Source organism: Trichomycterus rosablanca, chromosome 3 (genome assembly GCF_030014385.1).
Source record: "Trichomycterus rosablanca isolate fTriRos1 chromosome 3, fTriRos1.hap1, whole genome shotgun sequence".
Taxonomy (NCBI): Eukaryota; Metazoa; Chordata; class Actinopteri; order Siluriformes; family Trichomycteridae; genus Trichomycterus; species Trichomycterus rosablanca.
Window position 1 is genome coordinate 55466652 of NC_085990.1, and position 27701 is coordinate 55494352.

Here is a 27701-nt window from a genome sequence, read left to right on the forward strand (position 1 = left end):
CACTGAGAGAATCTTACCTGTATTTTACTCACTGAGAGAATCTTACCTGTATTTTACTCACTGAGAGAATCTTACCTGTATTTTACTCACTGAGAGAATCTCACCTGTATTTTACTCTCTGAGAGAATCTTACCTGTATTTTACTCACTGAGAGAATCTTACCTGTATTTTACTCACTGAGAGAATCTTACCTGTATTTTACTCTCTGAGAGAATCTTACCTGTATTTTACTCACTGAGAGAATCTTACCTGTATTTTACTCACTGAGAGAATCTTACCTGTATTTTACTCACTGAGAGAATCTTACCTGTATTGTACTCACTGAGAGAATCTCACCTGTATTTTACTCTCTGAGAGAATCTTAACTGTATTTTACTCTCTGATTGGTTCATCGTTTATCAGCCACATTTAAAATTAAATCTAAAATCCACACATTACATCACTGATAATCACCTGTAGTGTTAACAGTAATCCATACAGCACTGGTTCATGTTATCACTACATTATTAGCATTTCTCTCCTTCTTTTGCTCAGAGACAAATCTTCAGTATTTACTCCTGTTACAGCAGTAAAAAATAAACTCTGAACACTGAATTCTGAGACATTATGGTATCTCCTCCTGTCCAGTTCAACCACCGAAGGTTTTGATTTTGTTATTTGAATAAAAGAAGGAAAATGTTAAATATTTTTTTAAAAATTTAACAAAAATTTAAATATTTGTTTCATGAGATGTTTGGTATAAAAATGTCTGATTTACATGATAATGATGAAGATACTGTACAGCCAGATATCACAAGATCCAGTCAGGTGTATTTACTGTACATTATCTTATATGTTGTGTTTGTTATTGTCACGGTGGGGCTAAGGACTAAACAAAGACAAGACAAAGGGGGCGGACACACACGCAGAGATGTAGGGCAAGATATTTATTAATGAACTAAACAAGGGAATGACAAGAGTATGGAACATGAACTAGGTACACGGACTGGGAACACGGACTGGGAATATAAACTAGGGATACAGACTAAACATAGGTTAGGAACATAGGCTAAACACAGGCTAGGAACACTGGCTAAACACAGGCTAGGAACACAAACTAAACATAAGCTAGGAACACTGGCTAAACGCAGGCTAGGAACACTGGCTAAACACAGGCTAGGAACACAAACTAAACATAAGCTAGGGACATTGGCTAAACACAGGCTAGGAAGACTGGCTAAACACAGGCTAGGAACACAAACTAAACATAAGCTAGGGACATTGGCTAAACACAGGCTAGGAACACTGGCTAAACACAGGCTAGGAACACAAACTAAACATAAGCTAGGGACATTGGCTAAACACAGGCTAGGAACACAAACTAAACATAAGCTAGGGACATTGGCTAAACACAGGCTAGGAACACTGGCTAAACGCAGGCTAGGAACACTGGCTAAACACAGGCTAGGAACACAAACTAAACATAAGCTAGGGACATTGGCTAAACACAGGCTAGGAACACTGGCTAAACGCAGGCTAGGAACACTGGCTAAACGCAGGCTAGGAACACTGGCTAAACGCAGGCTAGGAACACTGGAAAATAACCACCATAAACCAAAATAACCCCTGCCAGCCTGTTCCTCAGCTCTCCTTTTTAAACTGGTCCCTGATTAGGAACAGCTGGGGCTGATTGCTCAGGGGGACGAATCAGGAGTGAGGCATGGCAGGAGTGAGTGTGCTCACGGAGAAGAGGGGCGTGGCACATATGAGCACACCAAGGCTAGCAGTGTGACAGATGCCCCTCCCAAAGGCACTACACCTGGAGTGCCTAAAAAAAACAAAAACAAGGAGGTCCTGGGCCCTGCGGGGTAAATTTGAAGTCATTAAAAATGTCCTCAGGCAGGCATGACAAAAGTTCAGATGCGCCGTCGGTGGGTGCTGATAAAGAACCAGGAGCACCCTCTGGGGGTGCTGACTTGACAGGAGCGCCTTTGGAGACAGGAGTGCCATCAGGGGGCACCGACTCGGGAACAAGAGCGCCATCGGAGGGCGCCAACTCGGGAACAGAAGCACCATCAAAGGACTCCAACTCTGGAACAGGAGCGCCATCAGGGGGCGCCAACTCAGGAACAGGAGCGCCATCAGGGGGCACCAACTCGGGAACAGAAGTGCCGTCGGAGGACACCAACTCGGGAACAGAAGTGCCGTCGGAGGACACCAACTCGGGAACAGGAGTGCCGTCGGAGGACACCAACTCGGGAACAGGAGTGCCGTCGGAGGACACCAACTCGGGAACAGGAGTGCCGTCGGAGGACACCAACTCAGGAACAGGAGTGCCATCAGGGGGCACCAACTCAGGAACAGAAATTAACTGCGGTGAGCCTGGCGAAGAGGCTTCGGGAGTCAGCTGCGGTGAGCCTGGCGAAGAGGCTTCGGGAGTCAGCCGCGGTGAGCCTGGCGAAGAGGCTTCGGGAGTCAGCTGCGGTGAGCCTGGCGAAGAGGCTTCGGGAGTCAGCTGCGGTGAGCCTGGCGAAGAGGCTTCGGGAGTCAGCTGCGGTGAGCCTGGCGAAGAGGCTTCGGGAGTCAGCTGCGGTGAGCCTGGCGAAGAGGCTTCGGGAGTCAGCTGCGGTGAGCCTGGCGAAGAGGCTTCGGGAGTCAGCTGCGGTGAGCCTGGCGAAGAGGCTTCGGGAGTCAGCTGCTGTGAGCCTGGCGAAGAGGCTTCGGGAGTCAGCTGCGGTGAGCCTGGCGAAGAGGCTTCGGGGGTCAGCTGCTGTGAGCCTGGCGAAGAGGCTTCGGGGGTCAGCTGCGGTGAGCCTGGCGAAGAGGCTTCGGGGGTCAGCTGCGGTGAGCCTGGCGAAGAGGCTTCGGGAGTCAGCTGCGGTGAGCCTGGCGAAGAGGCTTCGGGAGTCAGCTGCGGTGAGCCTGGCGAAGAGGCTTCGGGAGTCAGCTGCGGTGAGCCTGGCGAAGAGGCTTCGGGAGTCAGCTGCGGTGAGCCTGGCGAAGAGGCTTCGGGAGTCAGCTGCGGTGAGCCTGGCGAAGAGGCTTCGGGAGTCAGCTGCGGTGAGCCTGGCGAAGAGGCTTCGGGAGTCAGCTGCGGTGAGCCTGGCGAAGAGGCTTCGGGAGTCAGCTGCGGTGAGCCTGGCGAAGAGGCTTCGGGAGTCAGCTGCGGTGAGCCTGGCGAAGAGGCTTCGGGAGTCAGCTGCGGTGAGCCTGGCGAAGAGGCGTCGGGAGTCAGCTGCGGTAAGCCTGGCGAAGAGGCTTCGGGAGTCAGCTGAGAGGACCCTTGAGAAGAGGCGTCCGGAGTCAGCTGTGTGGACTCTTGAGAAGAGGCGTCCGGAATCAGCTGCGTGGAGCCTGGCGAAGAGGCGTCCGGAGTCAGCTGCGTGGACCCTTGAGAAGAGGCGTCCGGAGTCAGCTGCAAAAACACTGGAGAAACGTCATTAATCAGCTGCACAAATCCTTGAGAATCTCCTTGATTCAGCTGTGAGGACTCTGGAGTGGTGTCCAAAGTCAGCTGCGAAAACACTGGAGAAACGTCAGTCAGCTGCGAGGTCCCTGGAGAGGCGTCCAAAGTCAGCTGCGAAAACACTAGAGAAACATCACTCAGTTGTGAGGACCCTGGAGAGGCGTCCGAAGTCACTTGCGAAAACACTAGAGAAACATCACTCAGCTGTGAGGACCCTGGAGAGGCGTCCGAAGTCAGCTGCAAAAATCCTTGAGAAACTCCTTGAAACAACGGTGAGGACCCTGGAGAGGCGTCTGAAGTCACTTGCGAAAACACTGGAGAAACGTCACTCAGCCGTGAGGACCCTGGAGAGGTGTCCGAAGTTACTTGCGAAAACACTAGAGAAACGTCATTCAGCTGCGTGGACCCTGGAGAGGCGTCCGAAGTCAGCTGCAAAAATCCTTGAGAAACTCCTTGAAACAACGGTGAGGACCCTGGAGAGGCGTCCGAAGTCACTTGAGAAAACACTGGAGAAACGTCATTCAGCTGCGAGGACCCTGGAGAGGCGTCCGAAGTCAGCTGCGAAAACACTAGAGAAACGTCACTCAGCTGTGAGGACCCTGGAGAGGCGTCCGGGGTTAGCTGCGAAAACACTGGAGAAACATCACTCAGCTGTGAGGACCCTGGAGAGGCGTCCGAAGTCACTTGGGAAAACACTGGAGAAACGTCATTCAGCTGTGTGGACCCTGGAGAAACTGGACTCAGCTGCGAAAACACTGGAGAGGCGTCCGAAATCAGCTGCTTGGACCCTGGATATGCGTCAGAAGTCAGCTGTTTGGACCCTGGAGAAACTGGACTCAGCTGCGAAAACACTGGAGAGGCGTCCGAAATCAGCTGCTTGGACCCTGGATATGCGTCAGAAGTCAGCTGTTTGGACCCTGGAGAAACTGGACTCAGCTGCGAAAACACTGGAGACATTGGACAGACTTGGACAGACGAACTCGGCCTAGGACTGACCCGAACTTGAGAACACGGCACTGGGGCCGGTGAACAAACAAAAAGACCCCTGGAGCCCTTGGGGTGACGACGAGAAAATTGAGCTCGCATGAGGCCCTCAAACTCTTGCACAGAGTTCAGCACTGCTCCCTTCTCAGTCCAGAGCTGCCTCGCCCATTCTCGCGCAGCACCCTTCAGCCTAGACATCATGAACATCACCTTTTGTGTTTCAGAAGGCTGCGGGTCGAGAAGGTTTTGCAGGTAGAGCTGGCTCTGAAGCAGAAAGCCCTCAACCAAAAGGTCGCTTCCATCATAGGGAGCTGGCTTGTAAAGTAAGAAGATTAGAGGAAACCTCATGGAGTCAAACTCCGGAAAATTACTAAGACTAAACATCTCGCTGTGTCCTAGAGAGGGGTTATTATGTCACGGTGGGGCTAAGGACTAAACAAAGACAAGACAAAGGGGGCGGACACACACGCAGAGATGTAGGGCAAGATATTTATTAATGAACTAAACAAGGGAATGACAAGAGTATGGAACATGAACTAGGTACACGGACTGGGAACACGGACTGGGAATATAAACTAGGGATACAGACTAAACATAGGTTAGGAACATAGGCTAAACACAGGCTAGGAACACTGGCTAAACACAGGCTAGGAACACTGGCTAAACACAGGCTAGGAACACAAACTAAACATAAGCTAGGAACACTGGCTAAACGCAGGCTAGGAACACTGGCTAAACACAGGCTAGGAACACAAACTAAACATAAGCTAGGGACATTGGCTAAACACAGGCTAGGAACACTGGCTAAACACAGGCTAGGAACACAAACTAAACATAAGCTAGGGACATTGGCTAAACACAGGCTAGGAACACAGGCTAGGAACACAAACTAAACATAAGCTAGGGACATTGGCTAAACACAGGCTAGGAACACAAACTAAACATAAGCTAGGGACATTGGCTAAACACAGGCTAGGAACACTGGCTAAACGCAGGCTAGGAGCACTGGCTAAACGCAGGCTAGGAACACTGGCTAAACACAGGCTAGGAACACTGGCTAAACACAGGCTAGGAACACAAACTAAACATAAGCTAGGGACATTGGCTAAACGCAGGCTAGGAACACTGGCTAAACGCAGGCTAGGAACACTGGCTAAACGCAGGCTAGGAACACTGGCTAAACGCAGGCTAGGAACACTGGCTAAACGCAGGCTAGGAACACTGGCTAAACGCAGGCTAGGAACACTGGAAAATAACCACCATAAACCAAAATAACCCCTGCCAGCCTGTTCCTCAGCTCTCCTTTTTAAACTGGTCCCTGATTAGGATCAGCTGGGGCTGATTGCTCAGGGGGACGAATCAGGAGTGAGGCATGGCAGGAGTGAGTGTGCTCACGGAGAAGAGGGGCGTGGCACATATGAGCACACCAAGGCTAGCAGTGTGACAGATATTAATGGATCACACACATAATGTACATTTTATGTTAAATTAGGAAAGTGTTGATAGATGATTATTACAAAACATTTTCTATATATATTGAATATTTATTTATATATTTAAATATATATATATATATAGACTTAAAAACTATAAAATAACTTTACTAATATTTTATACTTCATACATTGCAACATCTTTCATCAGAAATGTTTATAATTAATATACAACATTACATCAGTGTGTAACTGTCTAATCTATTCACTAATCTCCAGACTGGTTCCTTATTACTTAATGTGATACACTTCTGTCTAATGAGCTTTAATCCATGCAAAAACACCATGCATCAGATTTAAATCAAAATAGTTTGAAGTTAATTAGGATAACATTTTTAATAACATTAAAAATTTTCACAAGTGTAATAATTATATATTTTGTACATGTTTAATAATCACATTTTAATCTCCAGTGTTTGTTCTTCTGTGATTTAGATTGATGGAAAGTAAAAGATCAGACCCACCTGAACCCAGCTGTGTGTCCATGAAGAGTGATCAGTCACTGGAACCTCCCATAAAATTCAGAGAAGGAAATTCTTCTACTGATCTGAGGTCAGAATTATATTTTATATTCTATTAGGTTCTTTACTCCCAGTCACACCTGGTTACATTTATTGACCTGGTTTGTAGTTTATGAAAGATGAGAGTTTCTGATTGTACTGAATTGTTGTGTTGTTACAGTATGATGATGTTAAACAGCTGCTGGATGTTTATTCCTGGTTGCTTTGCAGATGTGAAAATGTATTATTGTTTACTTTAAACTCGATGCCTCGCTTGTTCATAAAAAACAAAGAGAAATTAAAGAAATCAAAAGTATATTCTATGTTAAATTAGAAATACAATAGAATAGAACCTTTATTGTCACTATACACACAAGTACAATGAAATTTCGAGTGGCATCTCTCCAATAGAGTAGCAACAGTAGAAGAAAGACAGTAGTAGTAATCACAATTCAAATTATTTACACTGAAAAATTATTTACACTCTAAAAGATAAAAATAAAAAAATCTTTGCACTCTTGTAAAGTGAATTTACATTTTTGCTTTAAATATGAAATATTAACTGTGTGTGTGCAAATGCTGCATAGTCCGTGTGTGACCCGTAGTCCTGTGTGTGTGTGTGTGAGTGTGTGCTCAGCCTTTTCCAGTTCTGTGGTGTGTGATGGAGGCCACAGCTCTAGGAAAAAAGCTGTTCCTTAGTCTATTTGTGCGTGCTTTTATTGTCCTGAATCTTTTGCCTGAGGGTAGTAGCTGGAACAGTGAGTGTCCGGGGTGTGTGGTGTCTTTGATGATGCTGCTAGCCTTCTTCCTGAGTCGGCCAGCATACAACACGTCCACGTGTGAAAGTTCTTGGCCGCAGTGCAGCTTGAATACCCCACTGTGAAATTGCTGGTCAGAATACTTTCTATTGTGCTCTTGTAAAAGTTTACTAGTAGTTTCTGTGGTAGCTTGGCCTTTTTCAGCTTCCTGAGAAAGAAAAGTCTTTGTTGAGCTTTCTTAATCAGGTTGCCAATTTTGACCTTTTGTGGACGTCCAGTAAGAAAATCCATAATCCAGGTACACATTGAGGAATTCAGGCCCAGGTTCACCAGTTTGCTGACCAGTTTATTGGGGATGATAGTATTAAATGCAGAGTCAAAGTCCACAAATAAAATCCTTACATAGCTGTCAGGTTCCTCCAAATGTGTCAGCGCGGTGTGGAGTGCTGCTGTGACGGCATCTTCTGTGGAGCGATTTGGTCGGTAGGCAAATTCATACATGTCCAGGCCAGGTGGAATGACTGTTCTGATGTGTGAAGGCAGCAGCTTCTCAAAGCATTTCATGACTATGGGTGTTAAAGCCACTGGACGATAGTCATTCAGGCATGATGAAGCTGATTTCTTGGGTACAGGAACGATGGTGGAGGATTTGAAACATGTTGGGACAGCAGCTTGTTGAAGTGAGAGGTTGAATATGCTGGTAAACACCTCTGTAAGCTGGTCAGCACATGCTTTCAGCACCCGGCCGGGAATTCCATCTGGACCTGCTGCTTTGCTTGCATTGGTGGTGCTTTAGAACCAGTGGTGGTTCTCCAGCAGTTGGGTTGGTGAGTGGCGGGATGGGCAGAGTCACATTCTGAGTGTCAAAACGGGCAAAGAATTGGTTCAGAGCATCGGGCAGTGTCGGATCATCATTAGGCAGGACATTGGTGGTGTTATAGTCGGACAGTGCCTTTATACCATTCCACATGCTGTGTGCATTGTTGTTGTTGAAATGGTCCTCAATGCACTGTTTGTATTTCCATTTTGCCTCCCTGATGCCTCTTTTAAGTTTCCCTCGTGCTTCACTGTAGGTTTGTTTGTCACCTGACCTGAATGCTGCGTCACGCTCCTTAAGTAGTGTCCTCACCATGCCATTTATCCATGGTTTTTGATTGGGGAACACCTTTATTGTTCTTTGTGTTAGCACATTGTCTGTACAAAAGTTTATGTATCCTATGACTGAAGCAGTGTATTCCTCCAGGTCTGTCCCCTCTGAGAACAAGTCCCAATTTGTGCTATCAAAGCAGTCCTGTAGCATTGAGGTGGCTTCCTCAGACCACACTTGTACTGTCCTGATAGTTGGTTTTGTTCTGCAGATCTTTGGTCTGTAAGCTGGGATCAGAGTAAGAGAAATATGATCCGATTGCCCTAGATGTGCAGCTGGAGAGGCTTTAAACATCCCTGAGATGTTCGTGTACACTTGGTCCAGGGTTTAGTTCTCTCTCGTCGGGAAATGTACATTCCTGTGGAATTTGGGCATGACCGATTTTAGATCCGCATGATTGAAATCCCCTGCTACAATAATAACACCGTCCGGGTGCGCAGTCAGCTGGTTATTAATGCTGTCATGTAGCTTTTCCAGTGCTAACTTGGCATTAGCGTCTGGGGGGGATGTATACTGCCATGATTGTTATTGTGGTAAATTCCCTCGGTAAAAAGAATGGTCGGCATCTTACCGTTAAAAGTTCCAGGTTTTGGCAGCAGTGCATGTCGCTGATGACTGTGGCTGTACACCAGTTGTCGTTGACATAAACACACAGTCCACCTCCTCGGCTTTTTCCGGAGTCTCGGGTCCGATCCGCTCTGTAAACGGTGTAGCCGGCGAGTTCAATAGCAGCGTCCGGGATGTTGGAGTTCAGCCAGGTCTCTGTGATGATCATCGCACAGTGAGGAGTTGTTTTCACTCTAGTCTCGTCCATTTTATTGACGAGAGACCTGGAGTTGGCAAGGAACAAACTTGGAAGTGCCGGTCTGTAGGGTTTTATTTTCAGCCTCACGCAGAGTCCAGCTCATTTTCCCCGTTTCTGTTTTCTTTCCCTCCGCTGCCTGTGTCGGTTTACTGGTGGAATAGCGATACCAAAAGTCTGTGATGTGTTCCATATCTCCAGTGGGATGAAAGCTGTATTAAATGGAAAAGCGGTGTGATTATCCCTTATAAAAAATTATGTATTTTTGAGCCCAAATAAATGCTGGTTTGCCTTCGAACTGGTGCATCAGTCAACGAGCAAAAATCGGGGCATAAATCGTGTAGTGTGAACTAGACATAAAACTCATATTTATCTCCTTCACAGCTTCTATTTGAGCAAACTACAGTTTTAGTTCTAACATTTAAACAAACCAGATAATTACACTTATAATTCACTATATTAAAAACTTTGCCTTGGCTTTGAAGCTTCTGACATCATTTCAGTTCATTGATTTACCTGTGACAGTATTTCGAGGCCTGCTTGTTTCTTTGCATGTCAGCATGACAAATGTATATTGTGCTTCACTCCAGGAGGAGGTTTCGCCCACATCAAATATGGTTTTACAAAAGATATAAATGAATATACTTACATATCAGGATATTTAATGCTTTGCCATTATATTTATCTGTAACTATATATTACATACTAGGGCTGGCACTGATCCTATACTCTGTATCGGTCCGATATTGGCCAAAATCACTGGATCAGATATTGGAAGTAAATAAATGTTTAGTCCGATCCAATACTGTTGCTTAATGTAAAAAACACCTAATGTAACACCTAATGTAAATAACACTTACATTAGGTGTTATTTACTTTAGGTGTTACATTAAGTGTCATTTACATTAGGTGTTAATGTAGGTGTTAGGTGTAATGTAACACCTAATGCAAGTAACAGCTAATGTAACACCTAATGTAAATAATACCTAATGTCTAATTTTTATTAAACACAATAAAAATAATCTACTACTGCCACATCTAATCACACTGTTTAAACACAATAAAAATCACAGTATAAATCGTCTTGTCCCAGCTTGGAGATTCTCTGACATCCTCAACGACTAATCCATTAGTGTTCTGAAAAAAAAAAAAACTGCACCATTATCCTCGCACAAATCCAGCAGGGTTTTCTTTTTAATAAGCGCACTTTGGTTTTTCATAAACTAAAAACGTGACAGAACTTTGATTGACATCCACATCTTCCAATTGTAGATGCTTTTGTTAAACAAGCCAAAAATGGTGCTAAATGTTCTGTGTGTAAAAGTGAATATAAAAACAGCAGTTTTGTATAACTTTGATGATGTAGCTTCTGTATTTATACCTTTAGAATATTTGTTTCACAGTCTGAGCATCATTATTTAGAGAGCTACTTTACCCATGGTGCATTGAGACATGTATTATTACTGCTTAGTTGTTCGAGAGGAAAAATGACAGTATTAGATTGGTATCGGCAGATACTCAATATGCAGTATCAGTACTGGACATAAAAAAGTGGTATTGAGCCAGCCCTACTATACACACTATATTGCCAAAAGTATTCACTCACCCATACAAATCATTGTGTTCCAATCACAGGTGTATAAAACAGGAAAACGGTACTTGTCTGACTGCATTGTGCCGAGTGAAAAGTGTGGTGGAGGGGGGATTATGGTGTGGGGGTGTTTTTCAGGAGTCGGGCTCGACCCCTTAGTTCCAGTGAAAGGAACTCTTAATGCTTCAGAATACCAAGAGATTTTGGACAATTTCATGCTTCCAACTTTGTGGGAACAGTTTGGGAATGGTTCTTCCTGTTCCAACATGACTGCGCACCACTGCACAAAGCACAAGCTCCATAAAGACGTGGATGAGCCAGTTTGGTGTAGAAGAACTTGTAGAAGAGTCCTGACCTCAACCTGATAGAACACCTTTGGGATGAATTAGAGTGGAGACTGTGAGCCAGGCCGTCCAACGTCAGTGTCTGACCTCACAAATGCACTTCTGGAAGAATGGATAAAAATCCCCATAAACACACTCCTAAACCCTGTGGAAAGCCTTCCCAGAAGAGTTGAAGCTGTTATAGCTGCAAAGGGTGGCGACATCATATTAAACCCTGTGGATTAAGAATGATAGTCACTCAAGTTCATATCCGTGTAACACAGACAAGCAAATACTTTTGGCAATATAGTGTATTTATATATTAAATAAAATGTAAAGACTTATAAATTGAGATTGTGAGTTTAAAATGGTAAATCAGGTGTTTCTTAATACCAAATGTAGCATGCTAGTAATGCTAGTGTAGGCCATGTGTAAAATGTATTTTGCTCCATTATTACCTTATTTATTAAGATTTTTTTATATAACTTATAGGTGGAGATTATTTTTAACATTTTATTACCATGCAAGTTTAATGCCATTTGTAATAACATTCAACATTTTGTACATGTTTATTAATCACATATTAAAATCCAGTGTTTGTTCTTCTGTGTTTTAGATCAGTGAAGAGAAAAAGATCAGACTCACCTGAACCCAGCTGTGTGTCCATGAAGAGTGATCAGTCACTGGAACCTCCAATAAAATTCAGAGAAGGCGATTATTCTACTGATCTGAGGTCAGAATTATATTTTATATAATTTAACCTGATTAAATTCATTAACTTGATTTGTTGCTGAAAGTTGAGAGTTTCTGATTGTACTGCATTGTTCTGATGTTAAACAGCTGCTGGATGTTTATTGTTGTTTGCTGTGCAGATGTAAAAATGTTGTATGGTTTACATTAAAATTGATGATTCGGTTGTTCACAGAGACCAAAAGAAATTAAAGAAATCAAGAAGAAGCAGCAGAAATAAGTTGGACTCCATTTTCGAGGTGTGTATCAGAGTCTTTGTGTGGAATTTGTGCTTCTTTATATTGCAGAAATGTCCATGTTCATACTGGTAACTGTGTGATGGTTAATAAGAGATGATTAAAGTTTATCTGTTGTAATAAATAGTAACTCTGTCCTTTCTTTCATAGAACAGTCACATACCTTCAAAATTATTGCCACCCCTTGGTGGTGTAATTCTTTTTAAATGTTTTAAAAAATATTTTACTTAGTTATTCAGGACATGTTTGGGTTAGGGTTAGCTTTTGTTTTGATACTTAGTCATCTGACAAAAAAAACACACTGAAAAGCTGTAATGTAACAATAACACTACAATTCCTTATTTGTATAAATATTGTGGCACTTGGTGCATTTACGCCACACCCACTGGGTCCTGTCTGAGGGCTTTGGATGTAAATAGGTTAAGTTAGTGTTCATGGATATATGTTTTTGGCAATTTACCATCCAGGTCTCAGTTATTATTTTTACCTATCTGTATGTTTTTTTTTTAAGTGGGCTTACTTAGAGTATCTGTACTGTGACTACTGGGAGTGTTGACCTCTCTGCTTAGCTTAATAAAAGTGTAGTGGTTGATGTGTTAATCAGTTGCTGTAAACAGCTCTGTCTGAGAATTGCATCTGATTATCAATGTAGATGTAATGTTACGAAGTGCGCTAATGAAAGGAGTCCACATGTAAGAACTTTGAAACCTGGAGGATTTACAGAGATTTTATCATGATTATTTTACTCACTGTTACAAAAGGTGACGATAATTCTGGACCTGAATGTACCTGTTTTTCTTCTAGATGCTTTATTATTGTGTTTTGTTAATCAGGAGCTGGAGCAGAAAGTCGTCATCCTGTTGAAGAATGAGCTGAATAAATATAAGACAATACTGAGTTCAGATTACCCAGAATGCCCTGAGGTGAAGGTAAAGGAGGATCAGTGTAGTTTCAGAGAGGAGGTATTGAAGATCACTCTACATGTCCTGAAGAAGATGAACCAGACAGATTTAGCCAACACACTGCAAACCAGTAAGAGCTTCTGGTTTATTCCATCACTTTCATTTGGGAATAACAAAACTGGTCCAGATTTAATCACAGATCAGTTCAGTTTTTATATGTTTAATAATAATAATGAGAACTAATGAAAAAAGATAGACAGATTTGATTAAACAACATTAGATTTGATACTATGGTTCATACAGTAAAATATTTATCTTCATGTTCTTCTGTTTATTAGAGCTGGTCTCTGTTTATCAGAAGAACCTCAAAATCAAACTGATAGAGAAATATAAAAGAATTAATGAAGGAATCTCACTGCCTGGATCATCAGTTCTCCTGGATCAGATCTACACTGAGCTCTACATCACAGAGGGTTCGAGTGGCGACGTCAATAATGAACATGAGGTGAGACAGATTGAAACAACATCCAGGAGACCAACAACACAGGAGAAACCCATCAAATGTAACAACCTCTTTAAAGACACGTCCATCAGAACTGTGCTGACTAAAGGAGTTGCTGGAATTGGAAAAACAGTCTCTGTGCAGAAGTTCATTGTGGACTGGGCTGAAGGAAAAGCCAATCAGGACGTTCTCTTCATGTTTCCACTTCCCTTTAGAGAGCTGAATCTGATGAAGGAGAAACATCTCAGTCTGATGGAGCTTCTTCATTATTTTTTTCCAGAATTAAAAGAAATAAAATCAATAAACTGCAGCACCTACAAGATCATTTTAATCTTTGATGGTCTGGATGAGTGTCGACTTCCTCTAAACTTCCAGAACAATGAGACTGTGTGGGATGTAACAGAATCAGCCTCAGTGGATGTGCTGCTGACAAACCTCATCAAGGGGAACCTGCTTCCCTCTGCTCTCCTCTGGATCACCTCTCGACCAGCTGCAGCCAATCAGATCCCTCCTGAGTGTGTAGCCCAGGTAACAGAGGTACGAGGGTTCAGTAATGCTCAGAAAGAGGAGTACTTCAGGAAGAGGATCAGTGATGAGAACATGGCCAGTAATATCATCACACACATGAAGTCATCAAGAAGCCTCTACATCATGTGTCACATTCCAGTGTTCTGCTGGATTTCAGCCTCTGTTCTAGAGAGAATGCTGGGTGAAGCAGAGGGTGGAGAGATCCCCAAAACTCTGACTCAAATGTTCAGCCACTTCCTGATCTTTCAGATCAAACACAAGGAACAAAAGTATCATGGGAAATGTGACCCTGACCCTTATCAGACCAGAGAGACGATACTGGCACTGGGAAAACTGGCTTTCCAACAGCTGGAGAAAGGAAACCTGATCTTCTATGAAGAAGACCTGAGAGAGTGTGGTATTGATGTCAGAGAAGTGTCAGTGTACTCAGGATTGTGCACCCAGAACTTCAGAGAGGAGTTTGGGTTAGACCTGGGGAAAGACTTCAGCTTTGTTCATCTGAGCGTCCAGGAGTTTCTGGCTGCTCTATTTGCATTTATCTGCTTCATCAGCAAAAATCCAACAGAACAACAAACCACTGATCTGCCTGATCTGTTCACCAAGTCCAGCATGTCTGATTTCCTCAAGAGTGCAGTGGACAAGGCCTTACAGAGTGAGAATGGACACCTGGACCTTTTTCTTCGCTTCCTTCTGGGTCTCTCACTGGAGTCCAATCAGACTCTCTTACGAAACCTACTGACACAGACAGGAAGTAAATCTCACAGTAAAGAGGAAACTGTGAAATACATCAAGGAGAAAATCAGGGAGAATCCCTCACCAGAGAAATCCATCAATCTGTTCCACTGTTTAAATGAACTGAATGATCATTCTCTAGTGCAGGAGGTCCAGACTTACCTGAACAGTTATAATTACTCATACTCTGATTGTCTTAGTGGAATCAGTCTCTCTCCTGCTCAGTGGTCAGCGCTGGTGTTTGTGTTGCTGAACTCAGAAGAAGATCTGGAGAAGTTTGATTTGAGTAAATATTACAGATCAGATGAATGTTTTCTGAAGCTGCTGCCAGTGGTGAAAGAATCCAGAAGAGCTGAGTAAGTATTTTCATCATTAATATCACAGCAGCAGCTTTTTACTGTTATTATAAATGTAGTGAAGCAACATGAGCTCTGGTAAAGCTGCTGTTTATCTGAGGAGGTGGAGATTGGCAGAGGAAGTTGGGGGAGTGTTTCATTTCATGCTCTATCACTTAACTTACTCGCTATACACTTAATTCTACAATATATTGATAAATTTAACTTACACACTATGCTACACTTCATCGGTAAACTTAATTTCTACTGTTAAAACATATATATATATTTTACTAGGGCTGTTGTTTAACGCGTTAATTAACATGATTAACGCGTACAAATTTTAACCGCGATTAAAAAAATTTATCAAGATTAAAACTATTTTTATTTGGCTGTTTGTGCCATGTAAATGTGTGTCTCTGTTGTAATTAACTGTATTTCAGATGAATTTGGATGTAAAGCGCATGAACTGTACACAGAACTTTACAAACACTGCTGTTAAATATATCACACTGGACTGGGGGTCGGGGGGGTGTTCTGTAAACACCGGATCTGGTTTTAAATGGCCTGCATCTTCTGTTTAAAACTGCATTACTTGTGACCCACCAGCGCAGTCAAACAAAAAAAGTAATAAATTATCGTCCGATGAAAAACTACTTTTAGCGGTTTTCACTATTTTTACGTTGATGAAAAGATGAATGAAATCACGCAATCTCTGTGACGAGTATTTCCATTGGCTGCTAGAGCTGTCCATCAAAACCGCGTAGCTCCGCCTCCCTTTCCTCAGGTACTGTGTGAGACAGAAGTGAAACTGCGTAATGCTTCATCTCTACAGTTTATTCTGATTATTCTATCACATGGTTATATACATGATTTATATTTGTGATGTTTGTAGTTTTTTAAAAACACATTTATATCTGATATTTATATGGACTAAGCGTTTACATGGACTGTATTAATTAACACTTTTTATAGCTACAGTCAATAACTTATAGATAATGTCTGGTAACTTGACTGTTTCAGGTATTTATAGATGTTTAAATGGTAATTTAGAACAATATTTCCCAGTCTTGTTTCTGCACAACACAGTATTAAAAGCTTTTCTTAATAGATCTATAAAATAATCATATTTATTTAATCAAATAATCAAAATTTGAAAGCATGATTTCTGAGTTAGCCAGAAAGCTTAAGCACCAGGACCCAGGCTGAGGTTCTGGGGTCCTCCACGACATAAACTCAACCCCCCACCTCCCCCCCTGGCTGCACTCACCAAGTCATTTTTATTATATGACAGTTTTTTCGTTAAGTAAAACTAAAAAAAAATAAAACTGTGCATTAAAAATACCAGATGCAGAAATTATAACTTCTGGGTGACTTTTAATTCAATCTGTTCAGCCATCAGCATACGCAATTTGTTGAGGGGGCCCAACTTTTTTTTTTTTTTTAACTGGGGCCCATGAGCTCCTACACCACTGATGTTGCATCTAGAAATGGTTCTTGCAATAAAATATGTGCATAACTGTTCAAATTTTGCTTAATAATTAGTTTGCGATTAATTTGGCTCTTTAATCACGATTAATCTCAATTAAAAATTTTAATCGCATGACAGCCCTATTTTTTACTTCACTTAATCTTCTTTTTTGCTGACCTTTGGCTTTTTCGCCACACTTTCCTCTCTTTCACTTGCTTGTACGGCAAGATAACCAGGTGAACTGAACGCTCGCTGGGCTACCTAGTGGCGGGTGGCGTAAGCTCATGTTCTATGTGCATATTGCTCAGCTGTTTAAATCAAACAAAAGGAAACCAGTATCTCTGATGCACGTTAGCATTAGCTAAGCTAACTGAGTCACAATAACCCACAGATTTTCCCAAGCATTGTAATGTCCACACAGCTTTACATCTTCATCTACAGATGATCTTTCACACAACCAGCAACGTTAATGCTGGAAAAATATTTCCATGATTCGCAGATGATCTGTTGATAAAAATTAAGTGTAGAAAATAAAATAAACTGAACTGTACAGTTGAGGCGACACGTGTAAGCTGAATTTTACTCTGTTTAATACTCGGTATAATGCTTTATTAACGAGGATGTTTTACTGTATTATCATTTGTAGCAAAGTTTCTATTTCATATTCTCTACATTCCTCAAAATAAAATCTAAATAGAGTCTAAAAAGAATCTGAATAGAATCCACTCCCCGTCATTCTACTCTCCTCCACTTTTGAACTTAGACGATAAACCGAATTTTGTTCTTAATGACTAAATTTAGATTAAAACACTGGAGATACTGAGGTGAGATAATAACACACACACTCACAGTTAACAATTATAACCTCAAACACAAAAACTCTCTCACACACTGATTCTAATAATCTGATGTTTCATCTTTTCTTTCTCAGGTTGGATCGTTGTTCTCTAACAGGTGAAAGTTGTGCAGCTCTGTCCTCAGTTCTCAGTTCAAACTCCAACAATCTGAGAGATCTGAACCTGAGTAACAATAAGCTGCAGGATTCAGGAGTGAAGCTGCTCTCTGCTGCACTGAAGAATCCACACTGTACACTGGAGATACTGAGGTGAGATTATAACACACACACACACACACACACACTGTAAACTGGAGATACTGAGGTGAGATTATAACACACACACACACACACACACACACTGGGGTGAGATTATAACACACATACACGCACTGTAAACTGGAGATACTGGGGTGAGATTATAACACACACACACACACTGTAAACTGGAGATACTGAGGTGAAATTATAACACACACACACACACTGTACACTGGAGATACTGTGGTGAGATTATAACACACACACACACACACACTGTACACTGGAGATACTGGGGTGAGATTATAACACACACACACACACTGTAAACTGGAGATACTGGGGTGAGATTATAACACACACACACACACTGTACACTGGAGATACTGTGGTGAGATTATAACACACACACACACACACACACACACACTGTAAACTGGAGATACTGAGGTGAGATTATAACACACACACACACACACACACACACACACACACTGTAAACTGGAGATACTGAGGTGAGATTATAACACACACACACACACACACACACACTGGGGTGAGATTATAACACACATACACGCACTGTAAACTGGAGATACTGGGGTGAGATTATAACACACACACACACACTGTAAACTGGAGATACTGAGGTGAAATTATAACACACACACACACACTGTACACTGGAGATACTGTGGTGAGATTATAACACACACACACACACTGTACACTGGAGATACTGGGGTGAAATTATAACACACACACACACTGTAAACTGGAGATACTGGGGTGAGATTATAACACACACACACACACTGTACACTGGAGATACTGTGGTGAGATTATAACACACACACACACACACACACACACACACACACTGTAAACTGGAGATACTGAGGTGAGATTATAACACACACACACACACACACACACACTGGGGTGAGATTATAACACACATACACGCACTGTAAACTGGAGATACTGGGGTGAGATTATAACACACACACACACACTGTAAACTGGAGATACTGAGGTGAAATTATAACACACACACACACACTGTAAACTGGAGATACTGAGGTGAAATTATAACACACACACACACACACACTGTAAACTGGAGATACTGAGGTGAAATTATAACACACACACACACACACACACACACACACTGTAAACTGGAGATACTGAGGTGAAATTATAACACACATACACACACACACTGTAAACTGGAGATACTGAGGTGAAATTATAACACACACACACACACACACACTGTAAACTGGAGATAATGAGGTGAGATTATAACACACACACACACACACACTGTACACTGGAGATACTGAGGTGAAATTATAACACACACACACACTGTAAACTGGAGATACTGGGGTGAGATTATAACACACACACACACACACACTGTAAACTGGAGATACTGAGGTGAAATTATAACACACACACACACTGTAAACTGGAGATACTGAGGTGAAATTATAACACACACACACACACTGTAAACTGGAGATACTGGGGTGAGATTATAACACACACACACACACACTGTAAACTGGAGATACTGAGGTGAAATTATAACACACACACACACTGTAAACTGGAGATACTGAGGTGAAATTATAACACACGCACACACACACACACACACACACACACTGTAAACTGGAGATACTGAGGTGAGATTATAACACACACACACACACACACACACTGTAAACTGGAGATACTGAGGTGAGATTATAACACACACACACACACACACACTGTAAACTGGAGATACTGAGGTGAAATTATAACACACACACACACACACACACACACACACTGTAAACTGGAGATACTGAGGTGAGATTATAACACACACACACACACACACACACACTGTAAACTGGAGATACTGAGGTGAAGTTATAACACACACACACACACACACACACACTGTAAACTGGAGATACTGAGGTGAGATTATAACACACATACCCCTTTTCCACCAAAAAAACCTTGGTTCTAGAACCGGTTCTGTTCGGGTTTCTCTGAACCTTGGTGTTCTGTAGAGAACCGACGCGCGTTTCCACCAGTTTTTGAGAACCAAGCCTCCGTCATCAGCGGTGGGCGTTACTTACTAAGAGTTAAGAGCAGTAATAACATGGTGGAGTGTGTGGATTATGTGCATTTGTGTTGCTGTTACAGATGTTTGTTTTTATGTAAAAAGCAGTGATCTAACAATCGGTGATAAGAAGACGTGACGTGTTTGTCTCAGTTGTTGTTTTCTTTAGTTCACTGATGTGAGAAGCTTTTGCGCTTCGTTTTCACCGCGACTCTCGGCGCAAATAGCGGATTTACTCAGCGCTCGACTCGAGCAATAAAACATCATTAAAGTTCCACATCACGATTATTTATCTGTGTGAAATAAACATCAAATCCAGTCTAAAAGGCAACATGTATCTGTTTTTAGCTGGATTTACACGTGTGGTGTTTATGCAACTCGGGGAGTTGAAAAAGCTTCACGCTTTATTATTCACGTTAAGCGGTGTTCGTTCTGTCCGGGTCACTTTTATCACGTTATATCACACAATTCACCTTTTTAAATGCACTTTGAAAATGTCAGCTGAAAACTGGCTAAACATTTAATCAGGTGAAGTTTAAAAGATAAAAATGCAGCGATAAGGTCCATATGAGACACCAGCTGACGCCATTGTTGCTAACGCGCTATGCTGTACAACATGACACGCCCACTGACGGACGTCACGGTTTGGGCTGAATAACCCAGTATTCTGTGGTGCCAGATTGGCCAGCTAATTCTCTGTCTGGAACCTCTTTTTTCCGGTGGAAACACACGGAACCGGTTCAAAATCAAGTTCGGGAACCGGAACGGGCTCCGTGCCGCGTCGGTGGAAAAGGGGTAACACACACACACTGTAAACTGGAGATACTGAGGTGAGATTATAACACACACACACACACACACACACACACTGTAAACTGGAGATACTGAGGTGAGATTATAACACACACACACACTGTAAACTGGAGATACTGAGGTGAGATTATAACACACACACACACAGTAAACTGGAGATACTGAGGTGAGATTATAACACACACACACACACTGTAAACTGGAGATACTGAGGTGAGATTATAACACACACACACACACACACACACACACTGTAAACTGGAGATACTGAGGTGAGATTATAACACACACACACACACACACACACACACAGTAAACTGGAGATACTGAGGTGAGATTATAACACACACACACACTGTAAACTGGAGATACTGAGGTGAGATTATAACACACACACACACACAGTAAACTGGAGATACTGAGGTGAGATTATAACACACACACACACACACACACTGTAAACTGGAGATACTGAGGTGAGATTATAACACACACACACACACACACTGTAAACTGGAGATACTGAGGTGAGATTATAACACACACACACACTGTAAACTGGAGATACTGAGGTGAGATTATAACACACACACACACACACACACACACTGTAAACTGGAGATACTGAGGTGAGATTATAACACACACACACACTGTAAACTGGAGATACTGAGGTGAGATTATAACACACACACACACTGAACACTGAAGTGAAATGTGTGTGTGTGTGTGAAAGTTTCATCCTTTTTCAGGTTGTATAAATGTGATCTAACAGGTGAAAGTTGTGCAGCTCTGTCCTCAGTTCTCTGTTCAAACTCCTCCAATCTGAGAGATCTGAACCTGGGTTACAATAAGCTGCAGGATTCAGGAGTGAAGCTGCTCTCTGCTGCACTGAAGAATCCACACTGTACACTGGAGATACTGTGGTGAGATTATAACACACACACACACACACACACACACACACACTGTAAACTGTAAATACTGGGGTGAAATGTTCATGTTTGTGAGAGAGCGAGATCTTAATGTCCACCAGGTTGGTCCAGGTCTTCAGGATCAAACCTTCCATAGTTGATTAGATGTTGCTGCACATGAAGTGTTGATTGACTCACTCTGGTTCAGAACATCCACTGTTCCCCTCGTCTCTAGAACTGTTTTTATTTTAAAGTTATAAATGAAAATTGTTTTGAAGGTTTTGGATCTAAATTATTTATTTGTTACTTATTATTATTTTAATAATTATAACAGTCCATTTTCTTATGATCTCATATATAATTATCAACATATATCAGAGCATAAATCAAGAAATTAAGAACCACACTGCATACATGTATTCATTTATCAACATGAAAAGGGAAGAAAAATAAAGATTCATTCTTTTGAGAAGCTCGCCTGCGATTCCAGTTGGTGATAGATGGTGTAGATGTGAAACCCCCTGATCACCCATCAGTCGTGTAGTGTGAACTGTACAGCGACCCGGCACATCAGAAAGTCGTGTAGTGTGAACTTGGCATAACAACAAAACACCAACATTGCAAAAATATTTATTATCCTCTAACTCACTACAGAACAATCCATGCTATTTGTGTTGCCAAATCCACTCGGATTCATTTATTTTTCCTCCTTGATTTCATCACATCAGCGCACAAACACTTTGATCACTCGCTACTTGTTGACGTGCACTATTCCATAATGCTCCAGATTGCATCATTCTAAATAGGTATAGGTATCGGCATCGGTATTGGCAAGTACAAAAATACATGTACTTGTACACAGTTGGGAAAAAATGGTATTGATGCATCCCTAGTTTTAAGCTTTCCTCTGCATTGTTACAAGGGCCAAGAATGAGGACATCAGGAAAGTATAAGTAAGAGTTTTAAAACTGAGATATTCCTTTAAGCTTTTATAGCAATCAGACCAGCCAGATGGCTCTTCACACCCCACATAAATCTGACCTTTTGTTTGCTTCTGAAGAAGTTTAGTGCATCCGGAGTTGCTCTACATGTGTATTCATCCCAGACCCTCTGCAGTCATTAAAAACCCCTTTAGCCAAAGCTGATGCTGGACCTCTAACCTTTAACACACATACATGGCTGGAAGAGCTTAATCCCTTAATGACTTCTCCTGCTGTATAAAATGCCCAGGCTATTCATAATCCTTGTGACTTCACACATGACCTGGAATTTTGTATAAAATTATGTTAATTCTACCCAAAAGGACAAATTCATTTATTACCTGGTATTATATCGAATTGAATAGTGACCGTCGACATGCTACACACATAATTATGCTCTCTATGTATCCTATCTTTAATTTTTCACAGTTTTGAACTGTATCTTCTATATAGGAGATTAGGGTTTACTGTTTGTAACTAAAATTATAGTGTTATACCATTGCTGTACACCAAGATAAAAGAACATGTGTATTGCATGCTTTAACCACATAACGATTTCTGTATCTTCGACTTGGTTAACCCATATATAGTTGTAGATTTTGTTCTATTAACTGGGCTTAACTGGGATTAAATCTTTAGAGTAGCTTTTACAAGATTCCTTTGTGAGCCAACTTGGAAAGTTTTCTTGGTCAAAACTAAGGTTTAAGCATCACCTACTGGCTATCAGTAGTTAAGCTGCATGGTGGACAGAAACATTTTTGGTCACGTGACCGTAAGAGAGGTTTAAACTCATCGGCTGTTAAACCCGGCTGGGGGATGTTCAAAAGAGACAACCCAGCCTGGGCTGAGCAGTTAGTAGTGGTGTGCGATACTGCAAAATTTGGTATCGATCCCATACCAAGTAAATACAGGGCCAGTATCGCCGATATTGATCCGATACCGATACTTTTTACTTACTTTTATGTAGGGAAGAGCAGTGTGTCATGATTTATGAGGTGAATGTATCATCAATTTTCTTTGACTAATAAATGATTTTGTGTTAATTAGTTAATCATGTGCATGTGAAAACCCACTACAGTTTGTAGTTAGTGGTAAGCAGCAGACAGTGAACAAAGGAAGCAGTTTGGAGAAAAACAAAGACGAGTTTTTAGCATGTGAAAACAAAGGGAGCTAACAAAGTTAGCTCAGAGGAGTTAAATGCTTTAATGAGGCTCTAATGTCTTTATGTAATGGCTCGCCTAGAGAATTATACTTCTATCCTTAACCCTTAGTTATGCCATTTAATTAGTAACCGTCATTGTATTTATGTTTTTGTTTGTTTAATAAACTTTATTACAATTTGAAACTTAGTGCTGTGGTTTTAATTACTTCGGTGAGAAAATAATCAGTTTCATGCACTTTCTTCAACTGAAAGGGACTGAGGTGTAAGGAAAAAGGTTTACCGGTGTGTTATCCTTAAACTGCCATTGGTGCTCCGTATAAGGACTATTAATTATATAATTAATCGATAATATCTCTCTTTAACACTACAGTGTGAATAATCTGATGTTTCATCTTTTCTTTCTCAGGTTGGATGGTTGTGATCTAACAGATGAAAGTTGTGCAGCTCTGTCCTCAGTTCTCAGTTCAAACTCCTCCAATCTGAGAGATCTGAACCTGAGTAACAATAAGCTGCAGGATTCAGGAGTGAAGCTGCTCTCTGCTGCACTGAAGAATCCACACTGTACACTGGAGATACTGAGGTGAGATTAAAACTAGGGCTGCACCTAGCAATTATTTTGCTATTGATTAATCTAATTATTATTTTTTCGATTAATATATTAATCTAATAACAAATTTATTCATTTTTTTAAAGATAAATGTACCCAAAAAAATGAAAAATCAATATTTTCATTTTCAATATTTTCTCTGATCTTCTCTTAACACAGTATGCACTTCAGGGCAGTATTCCAACTAACATAAAATCTATAAAATGAAAGCAAGAGCTTGTAAAAGTTAAGTAAAGAAATGTAGTGCAAAACATTTAACAACAACAACGTAAAGTCACTTTAAGGATGAACAGCACCAGAGAATTATAGAATTCACTGAACAAAATAAAATAGTTTTTCAGTAAAAAAAATTGGTGCAGTTCAAATAATACTCTTTTGTCTTAACAATCAGCTGGAAAATGCTGTCAGAAAGCTCGGCAGCCATCTTGGTGAGCATGGATTTATGCATGGGTTTATTTTGTGGAAAAACGCTTTACCCTACAAAAGAACATAAAGCATACCTGAATTACAGTGATAGTGGCATCATCACTACTGTGTTGTCAGATGTCTCATATAGATGTCTCAAAAACACTAGACCTCACATTTAAATTGCTGTGACAGTTTTATTTTATCTCTGTATGTCACAGCAACTCTTTACCTAACATACAGTATAGTATCAACATTCTACTTAAAATGGTTAGAACTTGGAACTACTTCATTCTGTTGTAATATGTATTTTTATGTAGTTAAGGTAATCACTGGTAAACGTATTTTTACATTGATAAAATGCACAGAAAATAAAACTATTTACAGGCTGTAGCAACAGGCTGTAATGTTAGATTTAACTTTTGTCTTCCTCCAGCGCGCCATTAAAGTAAACAGAAAAATATAAAATGGCCAAACTTACGGTTGTGTTTTGATGCCGACTTGAAAAAAGCGTTCCAGAGCTGCTCAAGTGGCGCAGCGGTAAAACACACGCTGTTCACCAGAGCCGAGATCACGAATACATCGTATTGAATCTCGGCTCTGCCTTTCGGCTGTGGCTGAGCAGCAACATGAACAACGATTGCCGGTTGTTCGATAGGACCGGGACTAAGCCGGAGGGGGACTCTCTCTCAGACTAGTGTGATTATGACCTCTGCTGGCTGGTGGCGTCTGCACGGAGATGGGAAGGAGTGCGGTAGAGGGTGTGGCCCTCCGTATAATTCGCTGTGCTGCACTGCACTCGTCAAGTGTAAATGATGAGATGTTCGATTGCTGTGCATGTGTGGAGGGGGCGTGGAGCAGCCTCGTCCTTCTCAATCAGGAGCGGGGACCAGCATTAGTAAGAAATGATTGACGGGCAGAAGTTGGATGCGCTAAAATGGGAGATAAAGGGGGAAAAGAACAAGAACAAAAAAAAGAACAAGAAAAAAGCATTCTGGGATGCACCATATTGTTGGGTTTGTTTAAAACACTCCAAAACTTTAGATGCTCGTGTGTGAGTTTTTTTTAGCCCCAGCTTTCTCAGAAAAATCCATGTTTTTAGTGGGGGTGGCCATCTTTGCGAAGTTTTTGCAAATCGCCGTATTTTCATAATCGATTACGTCGACGAGTCGCCCCACCCCTAATTATAACACACACACACATGCACTGTAAACTGGAGACACTGAGGTGAGATTATAACACACACACACACACACACACACACTGATTCTAATAATCTGATGTTTTATCTTTTCTTTCTCAGGTTGTTTTGTTGTGATCTAACAGGTGAAAGTTGTGCAGCTCTGTCCTCAGTTCTCAGTTCAAACTCCAACAATCTGAGAGATCTGAACCTGGGTCACAATAAGCTGCAGGATTCAGGAGTGAAGCTGCTCTCTGCTGCACTGAAGAATCCACACTGTACACTGGAGATACTGGGGTGAGATTATAACACACACACACACACACACACACACACACACACACACACACTGTAAACTAGAGATACTGAGGTGAGATTATAACACACACACACACACACACACACACTGTAAACTGGAGATACTGAGGTGAGATTATAACACACACACACACACACACACACACACACTGTAAACTAGAGATACTGAGGTGAGATTATAACACACACACACACACACACACACACACTGTAAACTGGAGATACTGGGGTAAGATTATAACACACACACACACACACACACACACACTGTAAACTGGAGATACTGAGGTGAGAGGCCCTCCAATAAATCGGCTGGTCAAAATGCAAACTTCTTGACTACAAGAATGATCCAGAACTGACAACATGCTTGAACCATCATGGACCAATAGACAACTGGCCAAGATATTTGTTGATGGAATCTACCCAAGTGGACATGATACTAACTAAACTATACAAAATACAATACAAAAAGGCATTATGGGTATTGCAGGCACCATAAAAGATGCAAAGAAACTAATATCAGGGCAAATCTTTGACAAAGACTTTTGCAAATATCAACGTAAAGACCTTCCCACGTCCCTTTCCTAAACAGCACCAAGGGAGTCATTTGATGTCGTGACTTAGGAGACAGCTGCCAAACTGACCACACATGGCTAAATATACGAGATAAATCACAAATAGTCAACTCTGCTAAAGTACCAGAGCCTAAACATTGTCCCACAGCTGATCCCCAGCACTAGCAAACCACAAGAAGAAACAACTAACAAAAGCGACAAAACAGCAAAAACCCCAGACTGCAATATGTGAAAAGCAGAAATAATCAAGGACATAGAAATTAAATAGAGGGAGGAACATACTAGACACCATAGTATATCCCAAAAATGAACAAGTGAAAAAGGAACAAAAATGAAAACAAAGAAATAAATGGACAAATGGAAACATAACACAACTCATCATAAATATCACAATCAAGTGTATAATGTTGCATTAAAACTCAAATAAATAACAATCATGCTAATAAAGCTTTTTAAATTGAATTGTGTGTGTGTGTTTGGATGTGTGTATATGTGTTGATTATGTCTGTTGTGAGTAATTCTGTTGTCGTGTGTGTGTGTGTGTGTGTGTGTGTGTGTGTGTGTGTGCTGAGATGTAATTGTGATGAGTTCTCGTTCTCCTTGCAGGTTGGAACGTTGCTATCTTACAGAAGAAGGTCTTATATCTCTGGCTTCAGCTCTGAGATCAAACTCCTCATCACTCCTGAAAGATCTGAATCTGAGGGACAATAATCCAGGAGAATCAGAAGTGAAGCTTCTCACTGATCTACAGGAGGATCCTCACTGTAAACTGGAGACACTATAGTGAGTTACTGAGCTGTTTGTGTTTTGTTGTATTTTTATTGCTCATCTGTTACATAATGTTCATATTTATTCTCTCTTCCACTACTACAGTGTGTGACCTGCACAAAATTATCCTTAATTTGAGCTGCTTCATTGGCAGGCCGAAGCTTCACCATGAGCAGAGATATGAAGTGGTGCATCAGCATCATCTTTCAGTTTAACCAACAGTGGAACCCCAGTATAATGATGCACACGTGAATTG

General features: G+C 41.5%; 1 protein-coding gene across 1 annotated transcript; it reads left to right on the forward strand.

Moving 5' to 3' along the window:
* Positions 1-6391: 6391 nt before the first annotated feature.
* Positions 6392-27461, forward strand: LOC134310001 (NACHT, LRR and PYD domains-containing protein 3-like). Its single transcript, XM_062991503.1, has 11 exons — positions 6392-6497; positions 7254-7259; positions 11665-11776; positions 11969-12032; positions 12863-13061; positions 13270-15049; positions 17431-17604; positions 21289-21462; positions 23999-24172; positions 25908-26081; positions 27284-27461. Exons 1-11 carry the CDS (start codon positions 6407-6409, stop codon positions 27459-27461), a joined length of 3126 nt encoding a protein of 1041 aa, XP_062847573.1. The 5' UTR covers positions 6392-6406.
* The last annotated feature ends 240 nt before the right edge of the window (positions 27462-27701 follow it).

What these genes read in the sequence shown, in the direction of transcription:
- LOC134310001 (XM_062991503.1), top strand. Translation starts at nt 6,407, where the DNA reads ATGAAGAGTGATCAGTCACTGGAACCTCCCATAAAATTCAGAGAAGGA. An exon ending in GATTATTCTACTGATCTGAG is followed by an intron (nt 11,777 to 11,968) that starts GTCAGAATTATA and finishes GGTTGTTCACAG; the next exon opens with AGACCAAAAGAAATTAAAGA. An exon ending in AGTTGGACTCCATTTTCGAG is followed by an intron (nt 12,033 to 12,862) that starts GTGTGTATCAGA and finishes TTTGTTAATCAG; the next exon opens with GAGCTGGAGCAGAAAGTCGT.